The sequence below is a fragment of the Alternaria hordeiaustralica genome (genome assembly GCF_023758085.1).
Source record: "Alternaria hordeiaustralica strain BMP 2776 chromosome Unknown scaffold_16, whole genome shotgun sequence".
Classification (NCBI taxonomy): domain Eukaryota; kingdom Fungi; phylum Ascomycota; class Dothideomycetes; order Pleosporales; family Pleosporaceae; genus Alternaria; species Alternaria hordeiaustralica.
Window position 1 is genome coordinate 329580 of NW_026056788.1, and position 24986 is coordinate 354565.

Below are 24986 nucleotides of genomic sequence, written 5' to 3' on the forward strand. Positions count from 1 at the left end.
CACCACCGCAACCATGAACCCGCACCAGCAGAACAAGGTCGATGTCAGCGTACGTCATAGCCGCACAGAAGCCATGCGCGCCCTCTGGGAATATGTCTAGCTAACAGCAATTTAGAAAATGTCGGAGCAGGAGGCCAAGCTCTTCCGTCTCTACGGCAAGCTGCCCAATAAGAAGGACTTGCTCCAGAACAAGCTGAAGGTACGAGACCCTGCGAAACATTCGCATCCGCGTCCCTGCTAAACTAGTCACAGGAGCGCAAGTACTTCGACAGCGGCGACTACGCCCTCTCCAAGGCCGGCAAAGCTGGTGACGTCGGCGTCACCCAAGTCGGCCGCGAGCACCCCAACCCCGAAAAGATCCCACACATCGCCCCGCCCACGCCCACCGGCCAGAACGGCAACGGCAATGGCAACGGCCACAGAGACAGCGTCACCGCCAACGGTCAAGGCGAGTTGGCAGGCAGCCCCGTCAAGGAACACACCTTCCTGCACCGCGAGACGAGCCTGAACCGCGAGACCTCCGCGTCAGACTTTGAGAACAACGAGAACGTCGAGGAGGGCGGCGCAGTCAAGGCATAGACGGCATACACCCGTTTGTCGCTAGCACTTTTGCGCGCTCCCCCTTTGCCTTCCTTTTGCTGCACTCATTTGGCGCAACCTTGGATGACGGGTGCCCAAAATGTATACATACGCACCCACCCTTTTTCGAACGGCCTGAACCCGGTTCTCATCGTCATTTACGGAGTCGGATGCGGCGTTCCCGGATGAAGCGAGCTTTCCCCATCACATGGCCGGCCGAGCACCTTTTTGCATCGGCACTCACAACGCCTCATGGCTAAACATTTTTTTCCCTTTGCATATGAAGTTGGAGAGCACAGGCACGTTCTTCACTTCTTTGTGTAGTATGTTTGATAGGGGATGAGTGGGTTTTGCAGAGACCGGAGCATGTTCCGGGTGCTCTTGCATAACTGCTGGACTTGGGACTTTCACGGCCGCGAGCGTGTATGCTTGTTTGAGTAGAAGATTATCGTAGCAATATGATTACTGGAAAACTCAGTTTTGGCTGTGTAATTACATGGTGATGACTTGCGCGTGTCTGGAAGAAAGATGCGCTAGTGGATGTTGGAGCACGTGACTCGCTGATGCCTGCCCCATCAAGATACCTCAGCATGCGCACCTACAACGAAAGCTTCTCAGCATCTCACAAGCTACTTCTTCTAAGCCCCGACGTACTTTTTCTACTTAACCCTTCTTACTTCCAGAATTAGTCACAAGCCGCTGTCCCACAGCAGCCGCATCCCTCAGCAACACTACTACTACCAGGCCGCGCCTATCCTGGCCCAGATTGAGGGCAGTTCCTGAGCATGCTAAACAAAACTACAAACACGGCAATACATATCGCCCACAGCTCTCCAAGCACCTCACCAACACCATGTTTCTTCTTCAACCTGCCCGCCGAATTACGCAACTTCATCTACACCTTCTCATATAACTCGCTCACAATCGAAGCCTCACTCACAAGCACTCCTCGCATTCAGTCCTTCTACGCGATCCCCAAGACAACCGTGCACAAAGGTAACGCCATATCACAACCCCGAAAAAAGGGCCTGCCGATCTGGTTGATGACATGCACACAAATTTTGAGAGAAGGCATGAACGTACTGTCAAGAGAGTACGCATTCACCTCATATCACCCCGCCCTCGGCCTCGCCCGGAATTCACGTCTCAGGGAACTATCCGCGGATGACGTGTTGAACAGGCTCGTCTTTGCGGCTGTCAAGACAGTAGTTTTCAATGTAAGGTCGTTAAGCTATTTCAAAGACGCGCACCCGGACGAGCTAGCACAACATTCGAATACCGAAGTCACGACTGAATTAGGGCTTGCGCGGTGGCATGTAGACCCTACACTGGACGGACAGATGGCTATATCGGGAGCGCGCAGGGAGCAGCGGCAGAGGACGGTGGTGGTTAAACTTGGGCCTTTTGATGAGGAGATGTTGAACGTCCTGCACCAGGCTGGTACAGCTGTCAAAGAGCTGCACATGCACTGGACTTACAACGTTTCTGGCCTCTTGTCGGGTGATGAAGTCGTTCTTAGGAATGAGGCGTTGGAGCGCTGGGTGGGCAGGTTGGAACGTGTGCGGATTAGAGTGGATAGTAGGGTGGATGAGTCGATGGCGAAAGAGATAGTGGCAGGATTGGGGGAACGGGCGGCGAAGAGACTAGTTGCTAGGGGAGGCGGGGGGTGTGATGGAGACGGAGAGACGGTCGAGGATGGGTCGAGCGTGAGATGGAGGGAAGAGGTGAGGAATCTTGGCGATAGGCCGTTTGGTTACGGCCGCATCAAGAGGTATGTTACGGTTGAAAGATCAGCTGGATGAGGGAGATCGTTCACGAAATATACAAACTTCGGGAGTAAGTTCTCGTGCCGGCCACCAAAGCCTTCAAACTAACATCTCGCCCAGTCAAGCCAGCACCTCAAATCTTCCGCTCGATCACCAATGTCGACTCCCAATCGCTGAGGTGGATGGGACTAACCGCCGGTCTCACCTCCTTCCTAGTCCAACGCACACCTGCGTCCTTTCCTGCAGTGATACCCACGAGTCGCCGCGAGCATCTCCTAGCAGTCTTCATCATCTTTTGCGCAAAGGTCCACTCCGCTCCTCCATACGTAACATGGACGCAAACCTTACGGAACCGCCCACTCCACCTCTCATCAAAACAATCCATCAACTCTTCTTCGCCCTCCAGCCACTCCGCACCGTAATAGTGGCTTCGACACCACATACGATCCCAGTATAGGTCCAAACACGCGTTCTCTCCAAGTCCATGATAGATACAATCGAGAAATTCGGTGTCATCCTCTTTCGCTTTCTCGAGAAAACGTGCGATTTCGCGTCGCGTGTACTTGGGACGAACAGGCCAGTGCAGTTTAAACCGCACAGTGCGGCCAGGTTGGAACACAATGCTATCAACATTGCCGCTGCCGCCATAAGTCAGACTGTTGAAAGCAGGTAGTGCCCGCGATTCGTCCAACAAAGTTAAATCTTCCATCACAGGTCTCGGGTCATCGAACACGAACGTACGCCATCGGCGGAATACAGCCATGGCTTCGGCGTGGATCTGTTTGTTGGCTAGCAACCATTTGGGTAGACCGATGATTGCATATCCGGGATAGTAGCGGGAAGGAGTATCGAAGTCGCGCACTGAAGCCTGGACGCAGGTCTCTTTGCTGGCGGTAGATGCGCGGGGGGAAGCGCCGAATACGTAGGTGTAAATCTGTTCTCGAAGCTCCGCTGGGAGGTCGAGAAGGAGGTTATGTGATGAGATGAGGGCTGATTTAGCCGCCGCGGTGGACTTGGATGTTTCGAGGTGGTCGAGGTTTGAGGTGTCCTCGATGCTGGCGCGGTTTGTGCATGTTGAGTTCATTGTGGGTTCTGAGTTGGCAATGAGTTGATTTGAGGAAGCCAGGAGAATTGGTAAGATGCGCGGTGTTCGCGACTTCTTAATCGGGTCACGAAGAGGGTGACCCAGGCAGCATTCGTCGCGCTTTCCTTCATTACCAGAAGAGGGCCGTGCCCGCGATCACGAGAATTTCTAGCGCTGGAATTCGGATGGTTTCGCATATAAAATCCGGTACCTCTGGATCTTCTGACCTACGCAGGACAGACAGTCAACGATCGACGCTCGCCCATCACCCAACTCGACCTCATAGCTCACTCATTGCTCGGCCTGGCTGCTACAATCGCTCCTCGCCACTCGAACCTACTGCCTGCATATCATCCAGACGACAAAATGGCCTCCGATAAGAAAGCACCACCCAAGAAACGCGCCTCGTCGCCGGTAAAAGGCACTCGCTCCTCGAAGCGTCTGATGACCAAAGCCCGAAAGGCTCGTCCTAATGTCTCGGAAATTCCTTGTCAGGAAGGAAGCGCCCTCTTGAATCTCCCACGCGAAATTCGAAACCAGATCTACTTGGAGCTACTTGATGGTCTGGATCTCACATTCCGCGTGGATACGCTCATCATTGTTGCAACACAGGACACCGAAGGTTACCTAGGCGTCCGGCGCTTGAAACGAACTAAGCGAGGTCTCCCACTATGGTCGCTGTCTAGCCAGCAGATTTGTTACGAGCTCCTAGACATGATCGCCCGCACCTACGCCTTCCAACCCTTTGGTCGACCAACATCCCCCGAGAATGAGTTGCCTGGACTACCGAACTCGCTGGTCTTCACTCCTGGTGGCGTAAGAACTGTCAAGCTGGTCCCCGGATATCACGCTCCGGAATTTTGGCTTGAGAACAAGGATATCTTTTGTGATTTGACTGCTCGTTTCCTCAAGCTGATGGACAACCTACTTCTGGAGGATGCGCGTTTGGAGATGATTTGGTACCACGTCGAAACCGAGTACTACTATAGGAACTACAAATCCCACAACCTCGCCCGTCAGTGGGAGGAAGACTGGAGAGAGAGATTTCGTAAAGTCAAGATTACTGTCGTGGTTAGGTCAGATCCTGAGAAGGGTGGCACGCCATTGATGATTATGGATGATGCGGAGAAGTGTGCAATGAGGCTTGTCGGTATGGGTGGGGCTTCATCTTGGGACGATCTGGGTCGTCTCGATGTTTGGAAGCCCTGGACGCCTCATCAGCCGGACTTGGTGTGGGTGCGACATGTGACGACCGTTGCGCGGAAGGTGGAAGAAAACGCATCGAGGAACAGCACATAACTGTGTATGGTACCTAGATCAGACACAAAGGAGTCACTGAGGCTGTATCGATAGTCGACAGACGCCTGCTGCAGTTCCAGGCAATACAGTCGTCCATATTAACGCCTCCAGGGGCTCGGTCTCCAACGGGGATATGACGCTAGCCACAACCAGTTAGCTCTATACCAATACGACGGCTACTTAAACCTCGATCCCACTTGTGAAGCCATGTCTTCTTCTCTCTACAACAATCCCCCATCGCGGCGTACGCTCCCGAGGTCGTCTCACACATTCCTGTCAGGTTCTCGCCAGATAGTAACACCTCTCAACATGCATCTCCGCAACGCAAAACGCTACTCATCCGACGACGGACCCTACGTCCCCCGTAAGCGCCGCCAACGCAGCACAAAAGAGGATCTTGAACGATCAAGACTCATCACCACTCAGAATGAGCAGTCACCACTCTTCACTCGCCTGCCCCGCGAATTGCGCGACATGATCTGGGAGCACGCCTTCGGTTCCGATGAAACTACCTTTCATTACCGTAACCTCGCCATCGATGCCAAAAACCGAAAGTACCCCTCGAGATATCATGATGACCACTACGTGGGCCTTCCCGAGTGGCTACTCTCGTGCAAAACGATTCTTGGGGAAGCGCTTGAGCTCTTTTACAGGACGCAGACATATGTTCCAACCACAGAATATGGAAGAACAAAACGAAGAGTAAGCCTAACACCAAAGGTTCGCCGCAGAGTTTTCAGTGCGAAATCATGTTATCGTGCACCACCGAACCCGGTGGACCGCAGCGAGTATAAAAACACACTTCTCTTCAACAACAGCATCAAGAACGTCGAAATGACATGGAAAATCACGTTGAATTGGCAAGGGGCTACAGGCGCCGCGAATGATCTGTGGTTTGCGCCGGACGAGGTCGACACCATGTTTGTGCGATACCTGCAGCGACTCCGACCAGATCTCAAAGACGTTAAATTCGTCTGTGAAGTGGCGTTCTTCTGCCAGGTGTGCAGTTATGTGCGTACGGAAGCGGACCCACATAATAAGAAGAGAAGGGAAAAGCGAAGAAAGAGCCTAGATGGCAAGATAGAAGGACTTCGTGGGTGTTGCAGAGGCCTGACTGTTGAACTTCAGAGTAACGTGTGCGAGCACTGCGAATTGGACAGTTCGGATCAACCTTTTGAGGAAAAAGCGACGGTGGAGGCGTGGGCAAAGGGCATTGTTGGTAGTGATGCGGAGGTGCACGAATGCGATGATACGAGAGACACGTCCTACTATGAGAAGGGAACAGTCTTGAGGACTATCAGGGTTTCCACGCAGAGATCATGAGTGCGCGGTATTGCAGCGTCTATACTTGGGGGCCGAAAACAGCGAAGAAAGCCAGGCAACCCACTGCCAATGCTAAATATCAGCAAACAAATCATCATACCCGTCCCGCCATCCCCCCTTTACTCCCCTCATCCGCCCCATCCCCCACACCCTGCTGTTCAGGCGCCCACGTCCCATCCTCCACACTCCTAACCAACTCATGAACCTCAAGCCTCAAATCCACAATCTCCCTCCCATTAACAAGATCATTCTCATCCGCCCTCTTCCCCGCCTCCTCCTCGTCCCTCGCAATCCCCGCCTTAACATGGCGATGCACCAACCTCTTCCGCGCAACATCAAAGTCCACATCCACGAACCAAAGCTCATCCATGAGCTTCGCAGCTTCGTTCCAAGGCGCCTTGTTCAAAGAACAGTAGTTACCTTCGAAAATGACGATGCGAACGGATGGCGCGATGGCGATGTCGTTCTCAACCGGGTCTTTGAGCGCGTGGTCGAAACTGGGGGCGTAGAGTGTGGAGCTCTCTGGGCATATGGGGTCTCGTAGTTTCTTTACCAGGCTGTAGAAGGAGTCGCCGTCGAATGTGAATGCCGCGCCTCTTCTCGCGTGGGCGCTGTCGGGATCGGGCATTGCGTCGAGTTGTTGGCGCGAGAGGTGGAAGCCGTCCATTGGTATGAAGGCTGAGAGTGGGTTGCTATTGGCGGTACCAGGGGATTGCTGTGCATGTTTCTCGTTGAGTTTGGTTGACACGATGGCTGCTAGTGTTGTTTTGCCTGGTCGTGGTCAGCGGGTTGGATGGGTTGGGGTTCGTGCGTGTACTGTACGTACCAGACCCTGGGATACCGGATACGGCGATTAGCAAGCGCTTTGATGCAGGGACATCTTGATATTGGTCTGCAGTCTCGTCAATGCGTGTCTCTTATTTCTAGCTCGTAATATCACATACCCCAGACCTTGTTTGCTAGGCGCTCCACTTGTTCTTCCATGTTGATGTAATGTTGCAATGGCTCCGAAAAACTGTCTTGTGTTGATAATCGCGTAAAAGTCTTTATATCTTACTATCCTGGAGTCGATCGGGATCGCCAGCATCCAAGGCGGGATGGCTGGCTTTTAGTTCGCTCATCCGCATTTGCAGATTGTGGGGGCTCGGCGGCGTGAGTGGACCGCTGACGTCGCGCGGGAGGTTGGCGGGTTGGAACTGCCAGTATCCTTGCTGTCTGTTCAGCCTTATGCTGTCTCTTGAGGCCAAGACTGGTGTCATGTTCCGTGATACATCCTTCTTAGGATTGCTCCGAGATGCACCCCAGAAAAGTTGAAGTTTCTTGGGCATGGGAGGTGACAAATGCCTTCCAAGGTTGGCATCTAGGTAATAAGATGGAAACGACCGGTCGCTGTATCTATCCCGAACCACATCGTAGGCGAATTATGGATGTAGATCTTTCGAACGATGAGTAAAGCGAATTGTGATTCTTATCGCGTACGACTGATTGAAGATGGAAGTAGAGTTCTTTTGGCCATGGCGTAGCGCGTCATCCAATCACAACGCAGCAGGAACCAAGGCCGCTCTGGCTGGGCAAATATGTCCGATATAGCCGGCGCATTGCTGTCGCTGTCAGCTAAGAGCTAAGTCAACGTAGCAGAGATATGCCCCGAAGCCTCGCGCCACCGCAGTCGTCCCGAAGAGCTTGAGAGCAATTGGTCAAACGCGTCGTAGAACGCGTCGCACCCGCCAGACGTCATCATGCTCCCGCCAGCTCTCCTCGCGCTCCTCTTCACGCTCCTCCCACACGCGTCCGCCGCCGACCACAGGGTACCGACTAGCAACGAATCGCTGCTATGGGGCCCTTATCGTCCGAATCTGTATCTGGGGCTGCGCGCCCGCATGCCCAAAAGTCTCATTGCGGGCGTCATGTGGGGGAAGCTGGAAGATGTAGAGACGAGTAAGTAGACATTTTGAGGATATGCGTACAGCGCTAACTAGTTCTATAGCACTCCGACATGACGTGAACCAGAGCGACGGCATGGCCAAATACGGCTGGATCTCATACGATACACGAGAAGGCGGCCGACAAATGATAGAAGACGTCGGAAACAAGATAAACCTCATAACCGAGTTCATAAAGCACTCTGAAGGCCAGAGCCAGGGGAATTGGGGGTTGCGCATCAAGGGCATGCCCAGGCCTGATGCGCCGAAAGATCTCACGACTACCGTGGTCTTCTACATTGGCATGGAGGCCATGGAAGCCTGTGCCGACTGCAAGCTCGAGGCGCGTCAACAGTTTGAGGCCGATGAGAAGACGGTTCAAGCTGTGAATATGAATATTGCGCATCCGAAGTTGGGTAATGCGGGTATTCATATCCCTGTGCCCATCAATGCAGATGAGAAACGTGAAATAGCGTATATCAAGACGCTGAACGTTACGGAAGATAGGCTGTGGCAGGGTAAATGTAAGTACAATGAATGCCATGATATCTTCAATCCCATCTACCTGTGCTTCGAACCTCCCCATCGTGTCATGAACAACCAGCTGATGAGCATGTGCAAGAAGCCACCTTCTTGGAGTCGCTGAAAGACCAAACGAAAGACCGCACCGAGCCAGGACCAAATGATATCGTACTGCGCAACGCTCCGGGCAACGGCAATTTACAGTTAGTGCAGATGGTGTGCCATGGGGAGTTCGAGGTCAGCACCACGATCACATGTTTAAACTGCGACTAACCTCAAGCAGTTCGACATCCTGTACTCGAGTGATACTGCGAAACGAGCCATGACCTGTGAGTACTCACCTCCGCCAATTATACGGAGAAGTGCATCCATGAACTACATATGCTAATGCCTTCCAGCCGCCGGTCTTACCACCAGTCTAGAGGAAACCCTCGCATCCTTCGCCAAGAACTTCGACGCAGTGTTCACCCCGAAAACTCCCTTCACAACCGTCATGCACCGCGCCTTCTCTCGGAATACTTTCTCCAATCTGCTAGGTGGACTAGGCTACTTTACTGGCACTGCAAAGGTCGACACGTCGAAGAAGGCCATATACGCTGAGACCACTGCAAACTTCTGGCAAAAGTCGGTCGATGCGAAGAAGCATACAACACCGGAGACGAAAGGCCCGTATGAGCTCCTCACTCATACGCCATCTCGTGCAGCATTTCCTAGAGGATTCCTGTGGGACGAGGGGTTCCATCTCTTTCTTGTCATTGAATGGGATGCTGATCTCGCTCTCGAGGTGATACGCGACTGGCTCTTAAACCTCATGGATGATGATGGCTGGATAGCAAGAGAGCAGATCCTAGGCGCGGAAGCCGAGGGTGCAACGCCTGCTGAGTTCGTCACCCAATTTCCACACATTGCGAATCCGCCAACGATGTTTCTGGTCATCTCAAAGTTCATCGATATGCTGAAAGGCACGACAAAATATCATGGTCACGACTCCCTGTATCTCGCCAAAGCAGAGACTGGGAAAGCTTTGGTGACGAAGACGTATCCGTACCTCAAGAAGCACTACGACTGGTTCCGGAGGTCACAATCGGGAGATGTGGAGGCCCATTCAATTCCATCGGCCAATTTGAATGAAGGCTACAGGTGGCGTGGTCGAACACCAGGAACGAACTTTGCCAGCGGGTTGGACGATTACCCTCGAGCGGAACCTCCCGACATCACGGAGTTGCATTTGGACGCCTTGTGCTGGGTGGGCGTCATGGCACGAACACTGGAACGCATCGCGTTCTTCACCGAAAACGCCCACGACGCGCTCACATACCAAAACCACATCCGCGGCGTCAAAACCAACATCGACACCATCCACTGGTCCAAAGAACCAAACACCTACTGCGACGCCGTAGTCCGCAACGACCTCCACACGCACGTCTGCCACAAAGGCTACATCTCCATCTTCCCTCTCCTCACCGGCTTCACCGACCCCTCACACCCACATCTCCCCGCCATGCTAACCCTCCTCCGCGACCCCTCCCACCTCTGGACCGACTTCGGCGTCCGCAGTCTAAGCCCCGAAGACGACGCCTACGGCAAAGACGACAACTACTGGCGCTCGCCCATCTGGATAAACATAAACTACCTCCTCCTCACCAACCTCCTCGACCTCGCCCAAATTCCCGGGCCCTCACAACAACGCTGCCGCGAGATCTACATCGAACTCCGCAGCAACATCGTCCACACCGTGTTCAATTCGTACCTCCAAACAGGCTATATCTGGGAGCAATACGACCCTGTTAAAGGTGCTGGACAGCGTACCCAGCACTTCACGGGCTGGTCGGCGTTGGTGGTTAAGGTCATGGCTATGCCTGATCTGGAGAGGGATGACGGTGTTACGGAGAAGGTGAAGGGGTATTATGAGGAGGCGAAGAAGCAGGCGGGCATGAATCAGAGGACGGAGGCGGGGAGTGTGGTGTTTGCGGTGGTGTTTATGGGGTTTGTGTATGTGACTCGGAGGAGGTTTGCGGGGACTTTGAGGGGGTTGCGGAGGGGGAAGTGAGGGGTTGGTGTGGGAGGAGAAGAATGATTACTGTGCTATTTATGTAGGTAGCCCATGTGCATGTTTGTGTTGGGTGGATGAGCCGGATACCATTTGGTGGACTGCGAATGTACGTGCGCACCTGGCTCCGGTGGCATGCTTGCTGATATGTCACGTGCTCGGAGATAAGCATTCCAAGGTTGTACTAAAAACTCCATTTCGCTATAACAATCTTCACAGCCATCCTGCCGCAGCTATCAACATCCCAAATGTCCTCCAGCATGTTCAGCTCTTCTTCTTCACCTCGCATACAAACCTGAAGTACGTCTCGTTGCTCTTGTCCTCCGACGAGAGATGTGTGCTCCCGCCAATCAAGTCGCTCGTCCACTCCTCAACCGACTGACATATCGCAGCGAAATGTTGTCTCTTGCTCTCGATGACAGGGTGGGTCCAGGCTTCGGGGTCACTTCATCTCGTGGAAATGTACGGTGCGCATAACGATACCCAGAGCATACTCGTAAATCTTGTCGCGCAGTTCCCGTGGCAGATGAGTCAATAGGGAAGGGTCGCTAACGGCCGCTGGTATATGTCGCAGTCTTTAGGCCCTGCAGTGGGTCGGATATGCTGCCTAGGTATTGTAAGACTTGTTCTTGCGCAGAAGCATGAAGAAGAAGAAGGAGTTGGAGATGTGAAATGGTGAGGAATGAATGTGATGTTCAGTAGACGGTGAAGCTCAATTATGCGAGTTCGACCAGCAGCACAGTTCTGTATCTATCTTCTCGATTTGCGCTGTCAGAGGTATGAGGCCGGGGCGAGCACTTTCCATCGCCGATGCAACCATGCCAGCGACCAATCAAGAACAATCGCATCACTAAGATTCGACTCAGGAGACGTCGCTGACTGACTGCGTGGGTAGTATCCCAGAAAGGAGGATAATGGGTATTTCCATTCGATTGAATACTCGAAGGTGCAGGCGTACATATCCGCATCACACCTGGGCATGATCACGACATTCACGGGTGAGTCCAGTTATAGATGCACACTTAGTTCAATGAAATGCTCGCTGAGTGACTACACACACCTCAAATTCACCAACTTGACCCACACTCATCACGATACGACTCCCAATCAGCGTCAATCTTGGTTTCCTCAACAAAACCTGACGCGAACGCTGAGCCCCAACGCCGCCCGATTTTCCTGAGCTGTGCTTGACATGTCTCGGAAATCTCCAACCTCTTCTCCTGGGGTACATACCACCGACTGGTGCGAGGCCATATGTGTGGAATGGCGTCGGGACGTGTGCCGATCCAGAGACTTGTCTCAACACCGACCTCCAACAGGTCGCCATACAGGTCCTCAATCTGCTCAGATACGTTGGGGCCGAAGAATTCGTTGGTGTTGCCCGGGAACCCATGGGGCAGACCGTATTCCCAATCACAGATAGCAAATCCTAGGTAGCGAAGTCGGGGGAGTGTATCGGGGTTTGAGCGTCTTGCCTCGATAAAACGACGGAGAATTCCATGTGGTGACCACATTCTATCTCTTTCCTCGAGCCAAAGCCCATGTACGATGAAGGTCTCGATAGTTGGGGGCAGGAAATCTTCGAGGTTGGACTCAAACCAATGTGGGGGAAGCATTCGCTTCGGGAGCGTAAGCGCTTTGAGTTTGGAAAAGAGTTGAGGGCGTATCGTGTAGCCATCCTCCCAGTCGTTTACCCAGAGGTACCAGAGTGCGATCTCTTCTAGACTTTCGCGCTTTCCCAATATCACCGGCCACAGCTCCTTCGTATCGATAGGAGGGATATGGTTCAGTACGTCGACCGCGGACAGACCAAAGGATAGCTTCTTTAATGGCCCGCAAGCTTCTATCAGTGATATGGTGTTGTAGTGCTTATCCTCAGTACCCGGTACTTCGGGCATGATCTCCAGGATATCAATATTCTTGAGACGCGCCCTCAAGGCCATTTCGAGCAAGGCCGATCGAGTTCTTCCCTTGGGGATGCGTACAAAGTTCCATAGCCTAAGGGTTTTTACAGATGGAGGTATGAATTGTAAATGGTTCAGGTCGGTCACCGTTTGCATGTTGATAACGAGTTCGGACAGATGATCGTAACGACCGTGTCGTAGTGGTAAGGCCCACCAAGGAGACTCCAAACGCTTCGTGTACGAGTACTCATCATCTCCAAGATTGACCCATTTGACATTTGGAAGAAGCCGAAGTATCAATGAGCCCATCGCAACAAAGTCGCGATCGTACTTGACGAGTTCAATGATGGACTGGAAGTAATCGAAAGCCAATTCTTCCGGTGACAGCTCAGATTGGAGTTGCGAAATTATCCGAGCGCGATCGCGAGCGTTCAATTTGCGTCTGATTTCTTCCGGAGGTTCCTCAAAGATGAACAGCGCCAAGGATTTGACCAAAGGCCTGCAATCCTTTGATTCAGTAACGGTTCGCAGAAATTGGCCTACATTCTCTTTCGTTATGAGAACACTTTCGTATAGCTGACGTGTAGCGTAAGGTCGAAATCTCTGGCAAGTGAGAGCGAGCGCGTAGAGATCTTCGCTATCGACGTAGCTAAAGCACTCCAAGTACGCGTCGGCATGCAAGTCAACGATCGTAACGTTGCACATTGTGGATTCAATAGAGTTGAGAGGTTGCTGGGGCAAAAGGACGAGTGATGAGATCAAAGTTGGAGATGCGTAATTGACATACGCTAGAAGACGCAGCTACAGGACATGTATTCTCAGAAAAGTCCTGACATGGATCACAACACGTCACTAGGGCTTCCAGGCCGACCGGAGTGATCGGCACTATCGGCTTCTCCATTATGCCGATTCAGGAGCGTGCGCTTCAGCGTTCCGCGGCAAGCTCATGTAAAACAAGGCAAGTTGTGACTTTGATGGCTTGGCAACAGATGAACTATCGGAGCAGGGACGGGGCAAAGTCACTGGCGTCACGAGCGTACGGCCCACGGCGCTTGATGCGATGGCTGTCAGAATCGTATTTAGTCAACCATCAGAGAGAGCAATCACTGTACAGGGTTCTCGTGACATTGTCATTCTACCAGATACGTATAGATCAAGACAGAGTTCGTTATCATGCGACCGCGATCAGGGTGCCACCATATCAGGAGTATTCCTGTTGTCATTCTGACCAAGTGCTACCATCTTGCGTCAAGGCGCGCTCAGCTATCACATGTGCAGACCACTTTGGTTTGGATGATCCTTGTGTACCTTCCACCTGCCCTAAGTCGCGCCAGGTCACACGACCCTGGTCACCGACAAGTCTCCTCACGCAGCTGTCTGCTACCTGCATCAGCTCCTCCAGCATCAGCTCATGTTTGAGTACCACAATCGTAATCTTCACCTCGCGGAACTTTCCATTCCACTCATCACCCCACCACTCCTTGAACCACACTTCGGGCTCACCTGGAAGCCAGTCGTCGGTCTTCCAACCCCGTTCCCAATGCAACGCGAGGGTCGTTTCGTGAAGTCGTAACCTGCTCAGCAGTCCGAGAAAGTGCTCAGTTCGTTCCTCATCGATAAAAAACATGCGCGACGCGCGCCAACCGGCGTCCATGAGATCGGCCAGCTTGACCCGAGAAATGATCTTGACACGACGTATCGAATTGGTATGAAATACAAGCGAGTTCGATGGCACCGGCTGGTCCAACTGGAGGCGCGGTACCCTTTCAGCAGCTTGGAATACCCAGTCTCGTTTGATCATATTGGATACGTCCGAACAGATGAGCTTGCAAGTTCTGATCCAGGTAGGCAATCCTCTCGATTGGTTGGCATCGTCGTGATGGTCTTGAGTATGTTCGTAGGGCCCACGAATATAGGGAAGGATAGCGTCATCGGGATCGTGCCATGGATAGGTCCTGGGGCTAGCGACGACGTAAATTTCATCAACACGAAACTTGAAATACGTAGTTGCGAGAACATCAGCGTAAATCTTGTCTCGTATCTCACGAGGGAGTCGAGAGAAGCCGGTTCCTTCCTGTACAGAGTTAGTCGAGTTCAGAACCATGATCAGAAGGGCAGAGAGCTTCGCTACCTACATTCGCCAGATCAAGCGGGCCGGAAGGTTGTCGACGTCTCCCAGGTGAAGGACTGTGCCGTATCATCGTCCAGGGGCAAGTTGCGTGTCGACCAGTGACGTGAATAGAGTCTGTATAAGCAGTGGGAGGACTGTAGTTGAGAAGGGAGTATTGACATCTGGTGAATGGGGATGGCCGCTGACCCCTAGAATGACTGCCTGTGTGACGTAGTGGGTTGTCTCACCTTGAAAGGGCCTTATGGCGAGTTGGACATCGTCTGATCACTATCTCGGCTCGTGTCAGACCCTCAAGATTGATCCTTACGGCACAGCATTCCCCAGAAGCAGCTTCCGCCTTGGCTGATGCTGCCGACCAGTATCGCAGGCTCAGGAAAAGGAGCAGCGGTGAGCACGTGCAGAAGCGGATGATACTACCCGCATGGACGTAAGGGCTCTGAGATTTCTCGCTCCTGCGCACGGATTTGCACTGATCATTGCTGGCAGCATGACTAGGAACTCCGTCCGAGAGCGCGCTGGAAACCAAAGCTCTTGTGACACGAGGGAAAGCCCGCCTGAAGAAGTGATTGTAGGATCTCGGCTTTGCCTCTGATTTGTACATCTTGGATAGTCGGTCTCGTGTTAACATGGGGTGAATTGGACGTAAACAGCTTGTGATGTTGTACGCAGAGGTTTGGTCCGTAGACACCTGGGCATTGCGAAAACGCTCACGTGCTGGGCGGCTTGCGCGATGTGCAGTCATGGCGCCCCTGAGCGTCACGATCTACGCCACCTAATACATTGACTCAGTTCTCTCTGATATCATCATTCCAGGCGTATCTCGACGCGGGTTGTTTCCAAGGTTCTGTTGTTATTGTGAGGCTCACTGCGCTAGTCGCGAACGGGATCTCATGACCGAGAGCCCCACGCCTGGGCACAGGCTAAGAGGTGTTGCGCTAAGTTCCGAGTCGTCAACCCACGGAACGGGCGAACATGCTGAGTCGGCACGGCGGGAGCTCAACCTGATGCGCTTCATGTGTCAGAGCTAAACTCGGGCCAGGTTCTCCACACCATATGCCGACGCCGACCACCTGGGCAAAGCTAGTACCTACACTTAGTGGGGAACGCCTTGTTGCACGCACTATCGCGCATTAGTCTCAAGGCGAGAAGTTAGTTTCTATTACAGGAAGTCGCTTTCGTACCTGATTTCTGCCATCATGGAAGCTGGAGGTGTTGGAGATAACCGCGAGCAAGATGACGAAGACACCCAGTGACGAAATGCCTCGTAGATCATCGAGACAAATGACGTCGCGTTCGGCTCACCCGTAACGGGTTCACAGGTGTTAGTCCCTGCCCGTGTAGCTACGTAGCAGCAGGCGGAGGTGAAGAAATACCCGGGTTCGCTCCCAGGTTGCGAATAGCAAAAATCTGCACTGCACTTCCATTCGCAACTGTCAAACTTGAATTACTACCTTGCACACTGTCAGAATGAACCCTTCGAAGAAACTCAAGACCAATGCTGGCCCTTCCACCCAGGCGCCATCTGCTACGGGCACTACTGCAGTACCAGGTACATCTGCATCTGGTGATCAACTGGGGCCGACTTCAGATCGACCATCCAATTCGACAGCGCCCCAGCTGCATCCTGTTCGCGAAACGAACTCGCCATACGCTGGACCACACTATCCTGATTGCGATGCAGAGGCCAAGGGCGCTTCCGAATGTAAGTACATACAGCAAATGAGATGATAAAGAGGCTGACTTATCAGGCGGCTGCACTGCGAGGCTGAAGAGCCAACTAGAGAAGAAAGATTCATCCATCGCGATCGCCATGAGCCACGGCGTCAAGCGACCAGCTCCCGAGAGCGTCGGCTCCGATACAGCTTCTGCTCCCGAGAGCGTCGCCACGGATACAACTTCTGCTCCAGAGAGCGTCGCCACGGATACGGCACCAACCTCGCTTCCCTCAAACCAGCAAAACACCAACAATACCAACCTGTTCCACAACGGTACTCCTGTGTCCCAACTCAAACATTCTTCACCGAGTGGAGCTGGTCAAACACCCAAGCATTGGGTGCTATGGGTAGCTCGGCGGAAAGGCATCATGTTTGGCTGCTACTGGGACATGGAGCAGTTTACCAGGCTCTTCTCTAAAGCGAGGTACAAAAGTTTCCCTGACGAGGCGGCGGCTCAAAAGTTCTTTCAGCAAGTGATTCCTAAGACACCCATACCCCCGACTAGACATGTCGCTCCTGGTGAAGAGATCATCTCGGACGAGGAGTTTCTCGCCACAAGCACACTGCATCAAGATGGAAATGTACAGAGCTCTGCGGCCTCTGCCGCAGTTCACGCCCCCACGGCCCCCTCTGTACCCCAAAGCACCGCCGCTCCTACCTCTACAACATCCACAACTCCTCCCACTGGAGCTTCGACTACTCCAGCTCCAGTTGCCAGCGCACCAACTGCCGACGCACCAGCTGCCAATGCTCCAACAACTACGGCCCCGGCTACTGCTACGACCACTACTGTACCTGCTACGGCTCCAACTGCTGCGGCTCCGACGGCTCCAGCTTCTGTCACCAGTACTGCGACCGCTACGGCCCCTCATGTACCCGACCAGCATGTTCATGCACCCGCTGAACCTTCCACCGATCCTCCTGTCGGCCAGCTAGTGAAGAACCTAAAGCAGTCCATTCGGAAGCCGCTGTCGTCCGAGGCCAAACAGCAAGTATTAGAACAGATCGCGGCAGTTCTAGCATAACCTTTCATAGTACAGCGTGCTTTTGACCTTACTGTTTGTTTTCTGTGTTGATGGGGCTGAATGCAAGGGTGGGTGGGCTGTCAGGTTGAAGTGGGCGGCTGTGGGCGAGAGGTTGCATTCCTGCAGGGTTGGCGCATGTTGTTTTTACATCTATCTATATGAGAAATATATTCAGTAACCATTACACGAATGAGACGCTGCTCTGCTTTGCCATATCTGATATCTTGTGACTCCTTAAATTACGGTATAGGTACTTAGGTACCGTGGTGTCCTGGTTGCTGAGTTGGGATTTTACTGAGTTCCATGGTTGCGATATTGAAGCCATGGCTTACTTTGACACGTGTAGGTACCTCCAAAGTTGGGTACTAACGTGGCGTCACGCATCCTGTCATGCATAGGTGCGTTCGCGGAGAGCTTGCAGCAGCTACACTCAAGTCTGTCTCAGTATCCACGATCTGCTATATCGTTTGTAGCTGGATATTGCGTTGCGTGCTTCCTGATACATGATGGGCAAAGAATGTACTTGGGCGACACCTGTGGACGTAGTTAGAAGTGCTCGGATGTACGCACCGCCTATCGATAACGATGTGGCGGTGCTGAGTGGCGTAAGTTGAACCCCGCGTTGCCTAGCCCTTCGTGTACTCCTCCTTATTCGCGCGCTCGTCTCATGATGATGCGATCACCACCCGAATACCGTCATCTACTGTGAGCGACTAGGCTGTTCATCGCTAGCCAATGTCTGAGCTATATCATGATGTTGCTACGCTCTCTCCGAGATCTAAAGCCCTCATAGTGGCAGAGCCACACCTCCTGCGGCGACGGAGATAACCAACTCTATCAAGAGCAAAAGATGGGAGCGCCGGCACAGCATCATACTCAGAAGCATAAGTCACTGCGTCTGTTGCCATGATCAGGCGTTATGTAATTGGGGCTCTTGCGTAATGACATGCCCTCGATGGAGTTGGAAGATCAGAATTGTTAATCGTGAGTATAGGGTAACGTTGATCATCTGCATCACACCACACAACATCGAATGATCACGTCTTTCAACAAATGCAGTGTCAATCCTCTGGGAACATGCTTGGATACATAGCTTGCGCATTCATTGAAAGCAGTTCTGGATCAAATTTGGATACTACAAATACATATGGTAATCATGTGGTAGGCCACCCATCGGTCCGCACACGTTTCGGAGGGATGGTCGGTGCCAACTCCGCAGTACCTATGTTCGGAACAGAACTCCATTCATCCTGATACGCCACGGATACTAGCCATAGACCTCTCGAGAACGCTTGCAAAAAGCACTGCCTTGCTAGCTCATTGCCGAGAGTCGAATTTGCCCTGATGTGCGGAGAGATCGGCCATGACTGGCACTGATGCTCCAGAGGGACCTTGTATGTCGGAGACCTGGACAGAATATGGGTCGCCACGGGGAGGGCGAACGCTGCCCGACCCCATAGGAGCAGTGGCGGGGGCGGACGGGATATCGCTCGATTCCATGCAATTGGAGGGAGCGATAGTCTGAGAGTCACTTGGAGGCGGCCTTCCTGAAACAGCCGGCGGAACAGACATCATATGAGTGTCGTTTGACCCCATAGGCGCGGTTGAGAGGCGATCGGTGGTTGGTTCGTTGGAGGACTGGTTGGCAAGCTCAGGGACTGTCTCAACTGATTGATCGGCAAGGAGAGCTTGGTCGTTCGCAACGTTGAGCGGGTGATCGTTGCAATGGGCATGCTGCTCACGAGACATAGAGTCCTCCACAAGAGTCATTGCAACAGTTCCAGTCGTCTGGCTGGCGTCCTCAGACGGTGCACTAAGTGCAGGGGCGGTATTCGCGGCGCCGTCATGACCATCGTTCTTGCTCGACTCTTTCTGACCATTGTTGCTTGACATGTTCTTACTCGCTCCGCTGCTGTCATGATCGATGTTGCTGTCGGTATTGCCGTTGTTGCCGCCATTGTTACCGCCGTTGTTGTTGCCGCCGTTGCTGTTGCCGCCGTTGTTGTTGCCGCCGTTGTTGTTGCCGCCGTTGTTGTTGCCGCCGATGTTGTTGCCGCCGTTGAGCTTCCGCAACTTACGTCTGTCGTTCCTTCGCTTGCTCTTATGAGATCCGTTGATCTCAATCCCGCGAGGACTGCTTCTGCCAGTGCCAGAGCTCGTCCTACGGGTTCGGTCAGGGGAAATTCTGTGAGCCTCCCAGGATGGGTCGTAAACCGATATCCAACCTGTTCTGGGCAGATAGGGACCCGCGATCTCTTGACGGACCTCAGCCACGTACTTCCGCATGTCCAGTGTGGGGCCGTAGCGACATTCGTTGTCCCAAGCTGCGTGGGGTCCACCACAGTTGGGACATTTTCTGACGCAAGTCTCGGAACACTCGTTCTTCGTGTGATCGCCATCGCATGATCCGCAGTGCTTATTGCCAGAACAGTGGAATTTCTCATACTGCTTGTGACTCGGCTCACTACACAAGTAGCAGAAAACCAATTCACACTCAGCACTCCATAGGTAGACCTTGAGCTCCTGCGAGTTCAAAGAAGCCCAGCCTCGTTCCAGAAGCTTAGTAACTTTGGGGCAGCGAACGGCTTCTACATAGAAGTGGTCGGTGTGGATCGTGAATTGTCGAACATCAAACTCGTAGGCTGTTGTGAAGGATTTCCGAAGCCTCTCTTCTTCGAGTTTGCGGTTGACCTCTTTACCGGTACGCCAGTATCCGAAAAAAGCCATGACGACAGTCGGGCCCTCCTTGCGACGTTCCAACTCGCCATCCTGCATGAGGATGTGTGCAGTCATCTCAAGATACTCCAAGATTTCTCCCTGATGTCTGAGTATGTTTTTCTGCTTGGATTCGTCTTTTGCGATAAAAGAGAGCCGGTTGCCCTTCTGTTTGACTGCCACAGTTTTGTCTTTGAGACATTCCGTGACCTTCTTCCAGCACGTGTCGAAGTTTGGTGATTGCGTGAACTTAAGCCAGTAGTCTCTTGGAACGCCCTCTTTCAAGGCGAAAGAGACACCAGCGAAGTCTGACAGGGGGTTGGTGGGTCTGCTGAAACGCGATCCTCTTCCGCGATTGGAGGACATCTCATGCATTGCCCCTGCCATGTGCGGTAACTGGTTTACCACAATGTTCAATTGACGCTTGATCTGCCTATTCTCCATGCGCAAGCCTTTCAACTCCTGGTTCACGTGACGTTCGTGCTCCATGTTGCGTTGGGAAGCAGATGAGGTGGATGAGGGGCTCATGGTGATGCTTCAATCTCAAGCCTGTCCTAGCTGGAAGATGACAACTTCTTGGGCAGATTGGCAGGGTCTTTGTCCAAGATACGAGAGTGATCTGTCGAAGCGGGATGCTAGGGGCTGGAGTAGAAACACTGAGTGTTGGACGCTAAACGCCGAAGGCAGATTGCTGAGATGCTGGGTGTCGAATCCTTAGTGCTTGATGTCGGACGCTGAGTGCTGATGGCTGAGAGTGGAATGCTGAGATGTCGGACGCTGAGTGCTGAAGGCTGAGAGTGGACTGCGGAGATGCAGAGATGCAGAGAGGCTGGATGTTGGACGCTGAGTGCTGATGGCTGAGAGTGGAATGCTGAGATGTCGGACGCTGAGTGCTGAAGGCTGAGAGTAGAATGCGGAGATGCTGGATGCGGAGATGTTGGATGTTGGACGCTGAGTGCTGAAGGCTGAGAGTGGAATGCGGAGATGCTGGATGCGGAGATGTTGGATGTTGGACGCTGAGTGCTGAAGGCTGAGAGTGGAATACGGAGATGCTGGATGCTGAGATGCCTGGATGCTGGACGCTGAGATGTTAGAAGCGAAGTGCTGGACGCGGAGTGCTGGACGCGGAGTGCTGGACGCGGAGTGCTGGATGCTGAATAAGAGATGATGATCGAAAGTGAATAATGCAGGTGTCTCGATGACGATAGATACCTAGGTAGGGTGGAAATGATGCAACTCTAGGGAAGGAAAAAATAGCTATATAGCTAGGTATCTAGTTCCCGAGGATCGTTTGCTTCTCCAACTCTGTTGACGTCAGAAACCCAGCTCACGGGGTTGACTGACGGGGGAGGCCTGTGCCCTGACGAACAGACCTCGGGATCCAAGAAGTTGGTCTCAGCGGAAATAACCACGACGTCATATCCAAATGCCCAGCATCTGTGTCCTGGTCTTTGGTCTCGGCACAGACGCTCGGGCCCCATAATGCCTCATACAGACGAGGTCTCTAACAACGCACTAGAAGCGCTATGGTCAATTGTGCCTAGGTACCGACTCGGGACGTCACCATGAACCTAATTTCGCACCCGCATCAGTCAGACAATCCCACATGGCCCATGCTATCATCGTACGACGCCAACATACGTAGGCAGGTACCCTGGATACATGACAACTGATGACTGGTGCAAGTTTACCTAGGTATTGTTTTGCATGCGAAATCGAAGCATCCGCTATCACTATCGGTTCAGGGTAGATTCCATAACTGGAAAGCCCATCAATCGGCCCAGCTTCATTGCCCGTCTCGAAATACTCCTCGCGCTTCGTTCAGCGTCCGCAACATCAGTTGTATACACTATGCCTTCTTCATCTACTCTCGCTCCTTGCTTCTTTGAGAACTTACCTGCTGAGATGCACGAAGAAATCTCGAAGTATCTTGATCACGGTGCTCTACTAGCTCTTTCGTACACGTCCAAAGTGTGCAGCACCTTTACCAAACCATTCTTGTACAGACATGTCGCTATCTGTCACATCAATGTTGGTCTCCTGTTGCGCACCTTGGTCGAGAAAGAAGAGTATCGCAAGATGATTTTCTATCTGCAGTCCGTACTTGGAATCAGGGGGTTTCACTGTGACGTGGTAGGTGTGAATGCCAAGCATTGCAAAGAAACTGCATCCATCACCCAAGTATACTGACACCAATAAAGGAGTATTACGAAGATGGGTCCCTAGGTCTTTCACCCTATCGGCACGACTACAGGAAGTACCTGAGCAACGACGATGTCGTGCACATTCGTTCAACCCTCCAGAGCGAGTGGGCTCAGGATGGTCTGCAGTCACCAGGGTATCGTCGGACCTTTGAAACGATGGAACAGAGGGGAGATACCCTAGCATGCGCCTCGATGGTTCTCCGACTCCTTCCCAACCTCAAACGCGCACATCTGGGTGATCGAACTAGTTCCGATCTCCACCGGTTTCAACCTTATCGGAAGCCCAAGAACGGCCCTTACTGGCAAATGCCATTCCAGTTCGGAACCTTCAATCAGCTATCCGAGGTTGTTCTGGATTGTGATCACTGGCGGCACCAATGGCTTGAGGGCGTACTCCCACTTCTGAAACACGGAAATTTGAAGACACTACGGATAAATGACATACGGGACTCGGACGTCGACGACCATGAAGAGATGGCCTTGATTGGCCTGCCGGAGCATGAGGAGACCAAACGGAAGAACATCGAAGCGCTGGAACGAATAATGTCCGATACTGAACTTTGGGGTAAGCTCCAGGTTTTAGAACTTCGTCCAGGACCGATTTGCTGGGACGAGATGGTACTCCCTATTATGCATGCTTGTCGCGGCCTGAGGAAGCTCTCGTTCGGAGTAGAAGACAGGCATACCGATCGATATGCTAGCACACATATCCTCGCTTCCAAGATGTGGCCTGTCATGATACAATTGCAAGGCTACGTAGAAGAACTCGCGATTTGGGCTGAGCTCTGGCGCCACAAGAAATCGCACTTCGATGATGGGTTTGTCTCTTTTTCGAAGCTCAGACACTTGGCCATAGATGACTGTGCCCTGCGCGGAGATTGGCACGAGTACGGCTTGCAAGATCTCTTTCCATCTTCACTTGAGACCTTGCGATTGCACGGTCTCAGCGAGTACAGAATGAAGCACGTATGGGCTGCTGATGGACTTCTCCAACGCCTAAGCAATGCCAAAAAATCGGACTCCCAGATGTTTCCACGGTTGTGGTACCTGGAGCTGTCCTGTGGCGACGTCGAGGAAATTGATCTATACAGCGACGAGAACACACCAGAGCGAGTCGATGCCCTCATAGGCGACCTACGAGATGCAGGGATCTGGGCAAGACCCATGCTAGACAAGTATCCACACTGCACAGACTTGAATTATCCAAAGGACAGCCGGTGGTATCGTGACATCTCCACCAAGGAGCTGGAGGACTACAAGCAAGCAAAAGACGATGCATACTTCGAGCGTTGGGGTCCTTGGTACACGACCGGCTTCATCAACGAAGACGAAGTGCGCGAAGACATGTACTGGCATTTCAACCGTTAGGTAACATGTCCATAGCTGAACAATATTCCACAACTTTTCACAGTCGTGCAACGTCGTGCAACCGAGCTGTGCAACGTACACGTGTGCTTTGTGCAGAGTGATCCTTTCACCACACGCCCTCATGCGCATCTCAAATAGTAGATACGAAAGTGGTCCTGCGTTTCATGTCTGAGATACGTGATGTTACTCGCCTAGTGCGAACTTTGGCGCAGCGAGCCGCGGACATGCGCACGTTCATGCTACGACTATGATGGTTGCGCTTTGACTGCACGACCGTCACTGTGTTTGGCGGATAGAGTTTTTGGTTCGGGGGCGGCCTAAGTCCGCGGACTGGTGGGGTTGACGACTCGCGCGTCACGCCGCCGTGCCTCAGCTCATAGGGGTCAGTCGCGGGAAAAGTCGCGGAAAGGGTCGCCTTGAAACTAACCTGTATTCCGGGACCGGCGTCTAGGTCCCGAAGCGATATCGAGTCCCGCGCCGGTGGCCCAGGCTCACGGCGAGAGTCATGCTTGCTGCCAAACCAACGTCATTGGATATCTCCGCTTCCCGGGTGCGACTAAGCGACGTCTACAATCAAATCCTTTAGGATTCGAGACTGAGACACTAATCCGAACGAGGAGACCAACAGGGGTATTATGTTGGATACGGAGACTGTCGATCGGTTTGGCGAGAAGCGCAAGGACCACGACTCCTCCACTATTGGACTGCGCATCACAGCAACATAACACGATCATGTGTTGACCAGAGTTCGGACAGAGCGCTGAGGCTTGGTGATCGCATTGATGTTGACGTCAGTCCATCTCATTCTCGGGTACCCAAGCAGTCCCCGCAAAGGGCTTTGGCAGGTAACGAATGTGCAATCGTTGGCGTTGAACCGAAACCAGACCAATTACTATTGTCAGTTTTGCTATAGCATTAGAGCTATTCGTACAGCGACTACAGAGTCGATTTCAAGCCCGTCAACACATATCGCTTCTTTCCTCTCCAGTTCACCCTGCGTTGAGTTCGCATCTCACTCGGTCTTCCGATTCTGTACGTTCATGGATATGATCCACCTCCTTCGTGTTTGGGCACCCGATGTACCACGTGAGGGATTGTCGTGACCTCGAAGACAGGCCATATACTCTGAGCCGTAGCAAAGCTGACAGTGTTGTTGCGTACAGACATCCCACCCATCCGCGCATAGTCCACCTTCTGTAGCCGCACCATGCCTGTCACTAAGCAATCCACCAAAGACTTGAAGCACTTCCTCACCGATGCGTCGGAAGATGAGTCTTCGTCTTTTGCGCCAAAGAGACGCAGGTCTTCTCAGGAAGAGCTGCAGGCCCATCTGCGCGACAACCCATATCCACCTCCCCCGAAGAAGAAGTTGGGAGACC

At 52.7% G+C, this 24986-nt stretch overlaps 7 protein-coding genes across 7 annotated transcripts; 4 read left to right on the forward strand and 3 right to left on the reverse strand.

Moving 5' to 3' along the window:
• Positions 1 to 13: 13 nt before the first annotated feature.
• J4E84_007396 (uncharacterized protein) lies at positions 14 to 579 on the forward strand (the record flags this gene model as incomplete). Its single annotated transcript, XM_049389980.1, has 3 exons — positions 14 to 49; positions 116 to 199; positions 253 to 579. 3 exons carry the CDS (start codon positions 14 to 16, stop codon positions 577 to 579), a joined length of 447 nt encoding a protein of 148 aa, XP_049242280.1.
• A 3216-nt stretch (positions 580 to 3795) lies between these two features.
• Positions 3796 to 4728, forward strand: J4E84_007397 (uncharacterized protein; the record flags this gene model as incomplete). Its single annotated transcript, XM_049389981.1, has 1 exon — positions 3796 to 4728. The coding sequence occupies one exon, from the start codon at positions 3796 to 3798 to the stop codon at positions 4726 to 4728; it is 933 nt and encodes a 310-aa protein (XP_049242281.1).
• A 1417-nt stretch (positions 4729 to 6145) lies between these two features.
• Positions 6146 to 7035, reverse strand: J4E84_007398 (uncharacterized protein; the record flags this gene model as incomplete). Its single annotated transcript, XM_049389982.1, has 3 exons — positions 6146 to 6822; positions 6878 to 6943; positions 6996 to 7035. 3 exons carry the CDS (start codon positions 7033 to 7035, stop codon positions 6146 to 6148), a joined length of 783 nt encoding a protein of 260 aa, XP_049242282.1.
• Positions 7036 to 7931: 896 nt separating this feature from the next.
• On the forward strand, positions 7932 to 10545 carry J4E84_007399 (uncharacterized protein; the record flags this gene model as incomplete). The annotated part of the gene is made up of 5 exons (XM_049389983.1): positions 7932 to 7989; positions 8039 to 8497; positions 8599 to 8732; positions 8779 to 8824; positions 8894 to 10545. 5 exons carry the CDS (start codon positions 7932 to 7934, stop codon positions 10543 to 10545), a joined length of 2349 nt encoding a protein of 782 aa, XP_049242283.1.
• Positions 10546 to 11612: 1067 nt separating this feature from the next.
• On the reverse strand, positions 11613 to 13261 carry J4E84_007400 (uncharacterized protein; the record flags this gene model as incomplete). Its single annotated transcript, XM_049389984.1, is given in 2 exon segments — positions 11613 to 13237; positions 13255 to 13261. 2 exon segments carry the CDS (start codon positions 13259 to 13261, stop codon positions 11613 to 11615), a joined length of 1632 nt encoding a protein of 543 aa, XP_049242284.1.
• Positions 13262 to 18637: 5376 nt separating this feature from the next.
• J4E84_007401 (uncharacterized protein) lies at positions 18638 to 20524 on the reverse strand (the record flags this gene model as incomplete). The annotated part of the gene is made up of 1 exon (XM_049389985.1): positions 18638 to 20524. The coding sequence occupies one exon, from the start codon at positions 20522 to 20524 to the stop codon at positions 18638 to 18640; it is 1887 nt and encodes a 628-aa protein (XP_049242285.1).
• A 1907-nt stretch (positions 20525 to 22431) lies between these two features.
• On the forward strand, positions 22432 to 23607 carry J4E84_007402 (uncharacterized protein; the record flags this gene model as incomplete). Its single annotated transcript, XM_049389986.1, has 1 exon — positions 22432 to 23607. The coding sequence occupies one exon, from the start codon at positions 22432 to 22434 to the stop codon at positions 23605 to 23607; it is 1176 nt and encodes a 391-aa protein (XP_049242286.1).
• Between the last annotated feature and the right edge of the window lie 1379 nt (positions 23608 to 24986).